The following is an 11,393-nucleotide window of genomic DNA, read 5'->3' on the forward strand; positions in this document are numbered from 1 at the left end:
ATCTCTCCTGTGGACTTTTTAATGTCTACAGTCTCAGATCAACACAGCCCTGCCCTTCCCATATTAGATTCTTGATGAATGTGTGTTGTTGTTATTCAGCATGGTTCAATGTGCCCCTTTTTAACTTTGAGCACCCGCCCCTTTAAACCTCTCTGCACGTCCCTGGATATGGTGATAAATCCTTCTCTCCACATTATAATAATTGTTTTTTGTTTGTTTGTTTAAAAAAAAAAAACAGGGTCTGAATGTCCTCTGTTCACTTTTAATCTCATGCTTTGAACATCACCATCCTTTAAATAGCCGACTTCTGGTAGGATCACGTGGTCAAGTGGAAGGTGTCCTTTTTTAATGTGTGACGTGACTGTACAGACTTCAAAAACGCTGGGACGTCGAAGCGCTAACTTTGCCTCGATACATGAAAAGACGTCAACAAAACGTTTAAAACGTGTTATGATCGCTGCAATAAACACGAGTACGTCAGCGAAGAGTTTGGAGTCCTATTAGCACTGTCACCCACGTCTTTAAAATCTACACAGCAAATGTTGCTTCTTCTTTTTTAACCTTCTGACTTCCGTGATTTCCCTAGGTTCCCTGAACGTACCTCCCCATATAGCGGACATAATTCAACTGGTAAGGAGCCAAGGATGAGCTCAGACATTCAGGATGACTTTTCTGCTAAACGTGTCGTATTCTTCAGGCAGTATCCACTCTAAGGCGGCGAAGATCTGACTCCAAAGCGATCGGACAGCGTCTTACAGTCATCTGCTATTTATAGAAGCTCTTACTTATTATGTAAGCCGTTTCTTGTATCACATTTAAATGTATTCATGCAGCATAAATCCCCCTTCCTGCCTCGCACAATACTCTCATGTCTAGAGGCGTCATATATATTATGAATAGCTGTGTTCATGCATGATGCAACATCTGGGGAGCACATCCAGCTGTAAGCCGAGCACAAAGTACTGACTCTCTCTCTCTGTCTATCCATCTTTCCGTCTGTCCACCTGACTGCAGTCTGCATACAGTGCCACACTGCTGCTGCTGCTGCTGCTGCTGCTGCCGTCTGATACAAGCGAGTGGGAGGCACAGCTTCCTCTGTTTTCTCTCAAAAAAATGAACAGACATCTTATTGGAGCAGCTGCTGAAGGGGTGGATTTGGCTTCCAGTCTCCTGCATTGCACAATCTTTTCCCTCAGCTCGGACAGATAAAGAAGACAAAAGAAAGGAGGACTGGGAGCGGAGGGGATATATATATGTATGTATCCATAAAGAAAAAGACTAGGAAGAGCCACGGTGAGGTGAAGGGGGTGTGAAAGAAAACAGATTACAAAAAAGAAGGAAGGGGGAGGTTTAAGTATGAGGAAATGAAGAGAGGCAGGGGCAGGAAACTGAAGATAGAGTGACTACACTGCAGCAGAATGAGGGTTAGAGTGAAAGCAAGAGCAGGGAAGCATTTGAGCTCCGCATCCGTGGCTTTCTGAAGAGGCACGAAAAAGGAAGGCACCGTGGAGGTGAGACGGAGACGGAGGAGGGGGGCTGAGGAGGAGGAAGCCAGAGGTTCTACACACAAGATGGCTGCTGTGTCCTCTGCCTCTGACACCGGTAAGTGGCTTTTTAATATTTTGCCAGACACCTCACAGCGAGCTCGACATCATCACCTTTACTTTAACAGCAGCATCCTTTCTCAAACGTCGGCTGGAGGTGGAAACTGTTGCTCGTGTCAACTTCTGTGATTGGTGGCATACATGGAAAGTCAGTGAGCATCATTAATCAATAAACTTCTCACTGCATCTCATACTCCACCTCCTCCTCCTCATGGAGCACGCATCACTCCTCTGAGCATCTTCTGGATATTCAAATACTTCTCTGATGCCTTTGAAAAAAAAGAAGAATCAAAACTCAGAGTGCGTCATGTTTTTGTTCACATGACAGAGTGGTGTGTCTGCCTCTGTTTTTCTGAAATCTGAGGACAGATAAAAAGATGAGGGATGCTGGGAGATCAGCCAAAGCGGGACAGAGACGCGAATGAACGAGGAGCCAGGGAAAGAGACGATGTATAAGGTAGCAAGCTTCTCAGATAAGATGAGAGCAGAGAGAGAATGGAAGGAGGAGGCCAGGAAAGAAGGGGGGAATGTAGAATTGCATTGCAGTGTGAAGGATGCAGAGGTGCAGCCATCTCCAAAACACAGTAGGAAGACTCCATAGTGGGTTTAAACAAATTAAGATCCAAAATCTATTCAGACAGAATGTTAAAAGTATATACCTCTACCTAGGTTTGATCCCTGGCTCCTTCACCTTTGGACAAGATGCTGAACCCCGAGTTGCCTCTGATGCATCCATCAGATTATGGCTGTTTCTCAATAATCGAGTACGCTAGTCCTTACTTGATAGTCTGTATTTCGTAAGTTCACACGGGAGTTCGGACTTCCCGAGAACGCGAGAGAGACATCACAGCGCCAGAAGTTTCACTGCCGTCCCCTTTTAATTTAAATGCGATTAATATTGCAATGAAAATTACACATGATCTGGTAGATTTCTTTAAGAAAAAAAGGTAATTTACAAAAGTATTTTAAGCAGTTTGGCAAAATTCACTTTTACATATGAAACGACCTGTGTGTGTGTGTGTGTGTGAGAATGTCCAATTATTAAAAAAAAAAAAGCACTTGTGTGTGTGAGTGGGTTGCAAGAAAGCGCTTTGAGTGCTCAAATTCAGTAGAGAAGCAGCGTTCTGATGTCACTGTGTTACAACAGGAGACCCCCGGGGCCGCCATCCCCCAGAGCGCAGATTGCTGCTCCTCGGGGGTCCACGGTCCGGTAAGACCTCCACTGCCAACACCATCCTGGGAGATGAAGTCTTTGATGGTGGGACGGAGACTACACACAGCAACGTGGGCCACACTGAGATCTACGGCCGCCGTGTCACCGTGGTCGACACCCCGCCGTGGGCCATCCCGGCCGACCCAGCCGACGACGCCGAAGCTGACAATAACGACAACGCGGGGGCCGAGTCAGACAGCCCACGCCGACCGCCGCCGAGCCTGGACAGCGAGGGCCCGTGCATGGGGGCCATTCTCTGCCCTCCAGGACCGCACGCTATCCTTCTGGTGGTGTCGGTCACCCAGCCCTTCACCGAGACTGAGCGGAGGGCTGCGGAGGAGCAGCTCGGCGCCCTCGGGGGAGGGACCTGGAGGTACTCCATGGTCCTGTTCACCGGGATAGACAAGCTGCCCAAGGGTTTTTTTATTGAGGAGCACATAGCAAACACTGGAGAGGCCTTGCAATGGCTGGTGGAGAGATGTGGAAGCAGGTATAACGTCAGTTTGCTATCTTCCCGTTTTTCCCAATGTCTCCTCTGGTTTCTCAAAAGATACTCAATGTTTAGACTGTGCAGCAGGAGTTTGATAGATAACCCAAAGGGAAACAGCTGCAGATGTTGTGCTTCAAACCTGATTTACGCTGAACATGCTGCCTATGGAAAAAACCGTTGTGCAAATCTGATAACATCTCCAGCAGTATCATTTCAGTCAACTTTGGCTGCAAGCTTCAATAACAATAAAACTGAGTGTATGAAGCTTCAGGGTGGATTAGTCACTACTTCATGGTGGATTTTTAACTCTCCACATAGAAGAGTGCCATGCTAAAACGTCTGCATCTGTTCACACTGGATTGCTTAGTTGGTGTTAAACATCAAACTGGCAGCACCAGAGACTGCTTAGCTTATAGTGAATGTAAGGTTCAAGATCTAAAGGTTCCTGATTTTCAGTTCAGTTTTGTCACCAACCAACAGCAACGCTGTCAGTAAGACAACAATTCTGACATTTTTGAAAACTGTGGAAAGTTTCTTTCAGGGCAAAAGGAAACTGTATGCTGCAGTTGTTATGTAGTTCTAAATAAATTGAATGTCATGCTCCTTTTAAAGCTGGTTTCCCCCCTGCAGGTACCACGCCTTTGATAACACTCGAAAAGAAACAGAAGAAAACACACAAGTACCCGAGCTGATGGAAAAAGTGGAGGAAATGATCACTGACAACCAAGGTTTGGCTGGATTTATTAAAGTAAAGACCATGTAGAGTTCATGAGATGAGAAGCGTTTTAATTCTAGTTTTAATTAAAAACAGTAGGGAAACATCTCAAATGCTGGAAATGAAACACGTTTATGTTTTGTTTTTTCATGAATTTATATTAATGTTGAAGCCAGCGACACAAATAAAAGACGGCACAGATTATTTCACCCGTATCCTGTGGTGCTTATGTTTGAGGAAGGAACTGCCATCGTTTTATTGTTCAGAGTTTCCTTTGTTGTATTTTGTTCGCAATACCACAAATGTTTGTGGTCAGAACTGCAGTCGAGTTCATTTAACACCGGTCTCTGCCAGCAGCATTCTGGGATGTTGCTGAAAATAAACATGGACTTCCCATGAAAAGGCTTGAAAGGCTTTATATGTGGCTTCAAACCCTGGATATAATCGTAACAGAGCCAGATGTGCAATGTGCATTAATATTCCCCCCTCCTCACTCGTGCTTGTTTATTTAATGTGTATTAAGAGCTGACACACAACAGCTCGGTGAATAATTTATGGGTGCTTTCATGCAGGATGGTACTTTGAGGTGAATGAGCTGATTTTACTGGAGGAAGAACAGGCCCGGAGAGCTCTGGAGGAAGAAAGGATGAGGATGGAGGAGCACGCTCGACAGAGGGAGCAGATGATCGGAGGACCTCCCAGAGGTATGAGCGTTTGTGTGTGCTGAGGTGTGTAATTGAGTGAGTCATGTGGTGAAGGAGAGTTGAATTCACATGTGTCACGATTCTACCCTAGGGAAAACAACCCCCCCCCCCCCCCAACCACCCCCACCCCACGAAATGGTGTTGTAGCAAATTGCTTACTCATTCCTGTTGAGCTTGCGTTGCTTTTTATTCAGAGTGTTTTCATTCTCTCCGCTTTGTTTATCTGACTACTCTTCTATTTCTCATCCTGTCCTCGTCATTCTGTTTAGAACTGAGGTTGCTGTTGCTGGGTTGGAAGGGTGTTGGAAAAAGCTCTGTGGGGAACTGCATCCTGGGCCGCCGCTACTTTGAATCAGGACAAGAGACAGAGCTGTGCCTCAGGCGGCAGGCGCTCGTGTCTGGTCGTCGGGTCACTATTGTAGACACGCCGGGCTGGGACTGGTTCTCGGTGAGGCGAACCCCTAAGCGAATCCGCCAGGAGTCCCAGCGCGGGGCTGCCCTCCTGCGGCCCGGACCCCACACCCTGCTGCTGGTCCTCCCCGTCGTCTCGTCCCTCACCGCCAGGAAGCGGCGAACGCTTGTGGCGCACATAGAGACTCTGTTTGGCGACAGCGCGTGCCTCCACACCATGGTGCTGTTCAGCTGTGGTGACTGGCTGGGACGCACGCCCATTGAGGAGCACATCCTCAGAGGCGGACGCGAGTTGCAGAGACTGTTGGAATACTGTGGGAACTATTACCACGTACTGGACAGTAAGACGCCTGGCAAAGACAGGAGTGTGTCGGTCCTGTTGGATAAGATTGAAGAGATGATCAGAGAGAACGGCGACAAGGCCTTCCTTCCCATACAGACAGAGTGGTGTAAGTCCTTTTTTTCTATATATTTTGCAACGATAGCTAATGTTCAGTGGCTTTTGTCTCGTGTTGCAGTTGAAAAACGCATATGTACACAGCTGATCTGCTTATGAAAATTATGCACACTAATAAAATGATGTTGCATTTGACAGTGAGCGAGGAGAGCTCCTACTCCTCTGACAACACCGAACCGGAGGACGACTGCCGGGGATGCCAGCTACAGTGACACAATCAGACTAAAGGGAAAAGTCTTTTTCCTCCTTGTGAGCCTTTTAACGGGGCATGAACATCACCTCATAAAACTAAAATCTCATTGAGATATCCCTCTCTAACTCTCAAGAGTTTCAGGGACAACAAAGGGTTCAGATGAGTAGGTCTGGAGAGTGAGACGTTTAAGACGAGCTCCTCATGCCGAACAGCAGGAGAGATGTCCTGCTTCAAGCGACCTGAGCTCAAAAACACACCCCGAGCCTGCGAGCATGTCCACAGAAGTCAGCTGCTGCTAATCTTTGTAAATCTTTATTCCGTCCGCACTGATCAACTTTGTATTACGTGTTGCAAAAAAACGGCAAAATCCAAACCAAAAAAGCTACACGTTTAAAAAAAAACAACAAAAAAAACTGCAATGTCAGATTTGAGGGTGGGATCACATGTGTCATTAGCAAGTTTTGGAAGATTGTTCCCTCTGATGTCAATCAGTTTGAATCAGAAAGGATTTACAAGCAAAAGAAAAAAGCTCAAGTGAAAGCAAGCTACTTAATACCAAATCCAAACATGGACAAAGTGTGCTGGAAGTGCACGCACAACCTTCAGATGTTAAAAACAGGAGGTAACGCTTGCCTCTCACATTAGTGAGACTGAAATGATCTCCGTTAAAAATGCATTCGTCTCTGCTGCTCAGGGAGTCTGAGTTGGATTAATTTAAAAAGGGGCAAAATCTGGCACAGCCACAGAGACGCAGATTAATGTTGATTGCTTAAATGTGGACGTGAGTCACATGTTAATCCAAATTTGGGGCTTTCTCCGAGTGTTTGTTTTAGTTTACCGGGAGCTTAAAGGGAGTGAGTCTTTAAGAACCAGCTAAAAAGCGCAAGTCATTTTTATCACACCTCTGCATTCATGTTCAAGAGGAGCTGGGAAGACAGTTTAAAGAAGGCTGTGTCGAAACTTAGCGCAGCCTCAGATCCCCGTGGAGCACCCGGGCCAGCTCTGCTTGGCTGCTTATGGTCATGCACTCAGTGCGTGTATTGACAAGGCAGATTCAGCTACGTGCCTCAGCATCAAAGCGAGACAGCAGGAGCACACCCTGCAGCAGTAGCAGCAGGGCAGTATCCTATAGGCTACATCAAGCTTTCGCATGCTACAGAAACAGCATAACCTCATGAACCACTCAAGCTCTCATAGGGCTCTTAATACCTTGTAACTTTTTCTACATCCTTGAGCTATCAAACATCAGTAGTTTAAAGAAAAATACATACATATATATATAAATATATACAGCCATCAGAGGCATGTTAAGACATAGCATGTGGAAAAATGAGTGCCTATAGAGCTGAAGGCAACCTCACTTCGTTCTTCTTGCTTGAATAAGCGATTTCTTTGGTATCACATCACATCCTTCTACCTTTACAGCTGCAAAGAAAAGAAGAAAAAGGAGGGGATAAAATAGAATTCACCCTCTGAAATAAAAACAAATACATAATATGTGACCGATAGCACTGCCATGCTGTAAAATGGAATTTTCTACAAATGATGTAGCCTGTAAATGAAACCGCAGCACTGCTCCCTCTCAACGCTTCAGCAACCTCTGTGCTTCATCTAGCCACATAGGCCACCGTGTGTGTGACACGCATGACTTTCACATTTTAATACGAGGACGTCCCGCGAGTCCCAAACCACCTCAGTATATCAAAAGTGTAGTAAACAATGTAAAATAATGTACCATTTTAGGCTCTTAGTGAAGCATTTTTGCACTGTGTAAGTTCTACCACTTTACTGTAGCCAAAGTGACGTCCCTTTCTGTGGTCCCTCTTTATGTGGAGATTGCAACATCAGTACTTTGTTCATCCTGAGACAATGATAATAAAAGATATGGATATATTGTTGTGTATTTTTGGCTTTCGTCTTATTATTTAACTGTCATTTCAATTTGAATGCAAATCCTGTCTTTGAAGACAAAAGATCTCTGTTTTACCTCTGAGAGGATCTGGTATTGTGGTGATAGCATCACTAGGTGGCAGTGTAGTAAGCAAAATACTGCATGTGAAGATGAAGGCAGATAAAAATGAGCTCTGAAACGGTTTGTTTCAACTTGAGTAATATTTGCATTACTGGGAAAGGAGATTATTCAAAAAATAATGCAAAAAAGGTCATTTCAGATCTGTTTTGCATTGGCAGACAAAAAGAGAGCCTAATAATTCTTGCTTCACTCTTGAAAAATGAGGGCATTTACACAAAGTTAGCAAAGGTTTTTGCCTGTAAGGAATATTTTGCCTATTAGTGCTGAACTGCTGTGACTTTGGCGCTTGTCCAGAGAGGTATGGTAAATAGTCCCTGAGCTATCTGGAAACGAGCCCAGGCCAATTACAGAGCGCACACCTAGGTCCCGTCGTAGGATGAATGCACACATTTCTGTTGGGTAACATTATTCGAGTTGTGCCTAGGTCAGCACCAGTCAGCACTCTCACTTTTTTTTCTCCCCCTCTCCTGTACACTGGCACAAATAAAAATATGCTCAATTTCATGACCAGCATAAACTTTTGAACCACCTTAATGAGCTGCAGAGGGACTGAACATACTATTACATCTTTTGGGGTTGTATCATTAAGAGTATCCAGTGTAGAGAAATCTGCCCAATCAAACGTGTTGTTATGCACTGGGAAATAAAGCAGCACCCAGATGTTTTTATAAACTTATAAATAGAATTAACTTCACATGACTGTCACTTGAATAATCATGCGTTTTGACAACATGACCATCAGGCGGGCCCCATTATCTTCAGTTCTGCTTCAAAGAAAACCCTGAGATAGCGACCAGCCTTGTTTGGAGTTAGATAACAGATAATTTACAGTAAAGCTCATATTTGTAGTATTCATCCACATTACTTTCATGCTTCAGACTCAGGTCAAACTTATTAAACACTAACGAAAGAATTCTCAGAAACCAACACCAGTTCCTACTCAACATCTGGTTAATGTTAAAGCATTCTCTTGTCAACATCATGCAAAAAGAAAAACTGCCACAATTCATTTAAGCACTTTATTACTCTTTATTGAGAGAATACATGTAGTCTGGTTGTGATATAATATAGACAAGTTGAAAGGTTAAAAAGTCAGTTCCTAGGTTACCAAGGTCCAAATACACGCAAATACATACATAAAATATGTTTATACTGGGAGAAGATTACTTAATTTTCAACTACTTGCTTCTACTTCTACGTGACTATTCAATATTTAATACCAGTGTTGGATACATAAAAGGTGATCATCTGACAAACACTTCTTTTCTTGTGCATCCAAGTCATGCAGTGCAGATGCAGCTTCAACTATACTGTTATTCATTTTCAAAAAAATAAAACCCACTGAGCCCACTTTCTAGTCATCACTTCCTATCACGCATGATCAGTCACTGCTAGGTCCTGCCACTAGGGGTCAGCACTCAGACCCTTCTTGAGCCTTGCCATTTGAACTTCCTCCATCAGTTCTTTGAGATACTCGATCTCTCTGGCCATAGATTCGGCCTTCTCTGCCAGCTCTAGGTTCTTCCTCTCCAACAGCACGTGCTCGTCAGCGAGGGCGTCCTTCTCCGCTCTCTTCTTCTGTCTGTAGCGTGTGGCAGCAGTTTTGTTCTGCTCCATCTTCTTCTGTTTTTTGTCTTTTGGAGGCCTCAAAGCTGCACGTTCAGGTCCACCTGCACCGCGTGGGGACTTGACCTTGACACTGGTGGTGCTAGGAGAGGGCGGACTAGCTTTGTAATTTGGTTCCGGGTAGGGTCTGCTTCTGGAGGGTGTTTTTGGAGGGGAGGATGGTGGGGAGCAACAAATGACCTTTGACGTGGTGGCCGTGGTGATCCCGACTTCCTTTTTCGGGGCAAGCACGAGGACGATGCGAGTTGGTGAGAGTGAGAGTACAAGCTTTGGGACCTGAGGGACCACAGTGGCTACCACTGGCTTCACCTCACTCTCTGACACATCCACTTCACTGCCAAGGTCCAGGGTAAAGGTAGGGGAGGAGGGAGACTCTACTACGGGGGATTCAGGGTCTGGGGAGGTAGGCTCTGATTTGATTTCGAGCTCCTCTTGAGGCTCTGGGATACAAAGTGGAGAAGAAGGAACCTCCTGCCCATCGATGCAGGATTCAGGATCATCCACAGTGATGACAGCAGTATCTGAACAGACAGTGGAAGATGAAGGGGGCGGTGTACTTGAAAGAGAAGCAGAGGGAGGATCCATGAGCACAGGAGTTGAGAGAGCTGGCAGGGGGAGGGAGTCGAGCTCCATGGGGCAATCAAAGGAGGCCAGGAGGTCTTCTGGAGAGCTGTGAGACTCTTCAGCAGGACTGCAGGAGCCAATCAGCGAGTCCAGGTCAAGGTCACTAAGATCCACCTTCTCAGCCATCCAGTCCAAGTCACTGAGCGCATCCTCTGTGGAGGCAGAGCAAGCAAAACATGAATGAGCTATTAATTTATACTTCGTTACACTCTGACATCAGGTGTCCGAACTTTTAGGTGTTACTCAACAGTAAGTCGTTACCTTTGCCGTCACCTGAGAGCGCCTGGCTACACGTCAGCTGACCTGGGTGGGCCAATAAAGGGAAGAGCAGATCAGACTCCATCCCGACTTTGTCCCCATGGAGGAGGAGGGCCGGCGGAGAGGGAGGAGGGGAGTAGAAGGGCGGAGGAGAAGAGGAAGACGACAGCGATGAGGAGGTGAGGGGGGAAGCAGGTTCAGCATCCCCCTCCAAGCTTCCTCCTCCTTTCTGTTGTTCTTTGTCAGGGCGGAAAAACAGCGAGTCCATGGCGTCAGCCATGGGAGAGGAAGGCCCCCAGAGAAGGGCCTCCATGTCTTCCTGGCCAAACTGTGAGCTGGTCATCATCATGGTCATAATGGCTGTTGTTGGTCACAAATGGGGAGCGTGACAATGCTAGGGTAGCTTCGAATTCTATTATGCTGTCGAATGCAGCAGTGCTGAGGGTTTCCACGTAGGACCTGAAGACAGAAAGATGAACAAATGTTTTTGAATGCCTGAACACCATTTTAGACACACACACACTTCACATTTATTACAGAAAAGAAAGTTCCAAGTATAAACAAAATCATCCTGAGTCAAATTCTTTTAATTTTTACCAACACTGCCCCCAAGACTGCAATACCAGTGATGTATCACGTGTTTCCGCGCAGCTCCCAGTCTTATGACTCTGACGTAAGTCTGCTAGCAAGCGAGGTCAAAGAGTCCGTCTCCCTCCCCACAAAAAAACAAAACAGCTACACTTTTGTTCTCAGTCCGCCTGCAGCGAGCCGCCATTTTGACACAAAGAGGAAACGAACCATTTTCTGAGTGCCACGTTGGCGCTCGGAGGCCGGCATGAGAACACAAGTTTGATTAATCAGCGTGAGAGAGGGTTTAGCGTTTTCACAGATACAATGTTACGAGCTTATTTGCGAAAACTGCGTCAAATGTTACAAATCGTGACAGTAACACGTGTTGCGTCACTTCAGTTTTGTCGTCATTTGATTTAATAGTTTCAAATAAAGGTGTTTAGCGTTCTATTAAATAACTGTATGGCATGGTATGGCATATATATATATATATATA

At 45.5% G+C, this 11,393-nt stretch overlaps 2 protein-coding genes across 3 annotated transcripts in view; one reads left to right on the forward strand and one right to left on the reverse strand.

Moving 5' to 3' along the window:
* LOC102210840 (GTPase IMAP family member 8) overlaps nt 1-7,682 on the forward strand; it is a 9,652-nt gene extending 1,970 nt beyond the window's left edge. Inside the window, exons 2-8 of one of the 2 annotated variants that reach the window (XM_005743454.2) lie at nt 587-792; nt 1,015-1,602; nt 2,752-3,307; nt 3,938-4,035; nt 4,595-4,726; nt 4,996-5,586; nt 5,733-7,682. In XM_005743454.2, coding sequence (XP_005743511.1) covers nt 1,572-1,602; nt 2,752-3,307; nt 3,938-4,035; nt 4,595-4,726; nt 4,996-5,586; nt 5,733-5,806 — 1,482 coding nt within the window. In that variant the 5' untranslated portion in view covers nt 587-792; nt 1,015-1,571 and the 3' untranslated portion in view covers nt 5,807-7,682. Of the gene's footprint in view, nt 1-586; nt 1,603-2,751; nt 3,308-3,937; nt 4,036-4,594; nt 4,727-4,995; nt 5,587-5,732 lie in introns of both variants that reach the window. The other variant, XM_005743453.1, reaches the window with a different exon arrangement.
* A 1,142-nt stretch (nt 7,683-8,824) lies between these two features.
* atf4b (activating transcription factor 4b) overlaps nt 8,825-11,393 on the reverse strand; it is a 2,885-nt gene continuing 316 nt past the window's right edge. The window contains exons 2-3 of the mRNA XM_005743455.2: nt 10,331-10,786; nt 8,825-10,221 (exon numbers count right to left, since the gene is read on the reverse strand). Coding sequence (XP_005743512.1) covers nt 9,224-10,221; nt 10,331-10,682 — 1,350 coding nt within the window. The 5' untranslated portion in view covers nt 10,683-10,786 and the 3' untranslated portion in view covers nt 8,825-9,223. The remainder of the gene's footprint in view (nt 10,222-10,330; nt 10,787-11,393) is intronic.

Source organism: Pundamilia nyererei, unplaced genomic scaffold (genome assembly GCF_000239375.1).
Source record: "Pundamilia nyererei isolate P.nyererei 1_Seehausen unplaced genomic scaffold, PunNye1.0 scaffold00132, whole genome shotgun sequence".
Taxonomy (NCBI): domain Eukaryota; kingdom Metazoa; phylum Chordata; class Actinopteri; order Cichliformes; family Cichlidae; genus Pundamilia; species Pundamilia nyererei.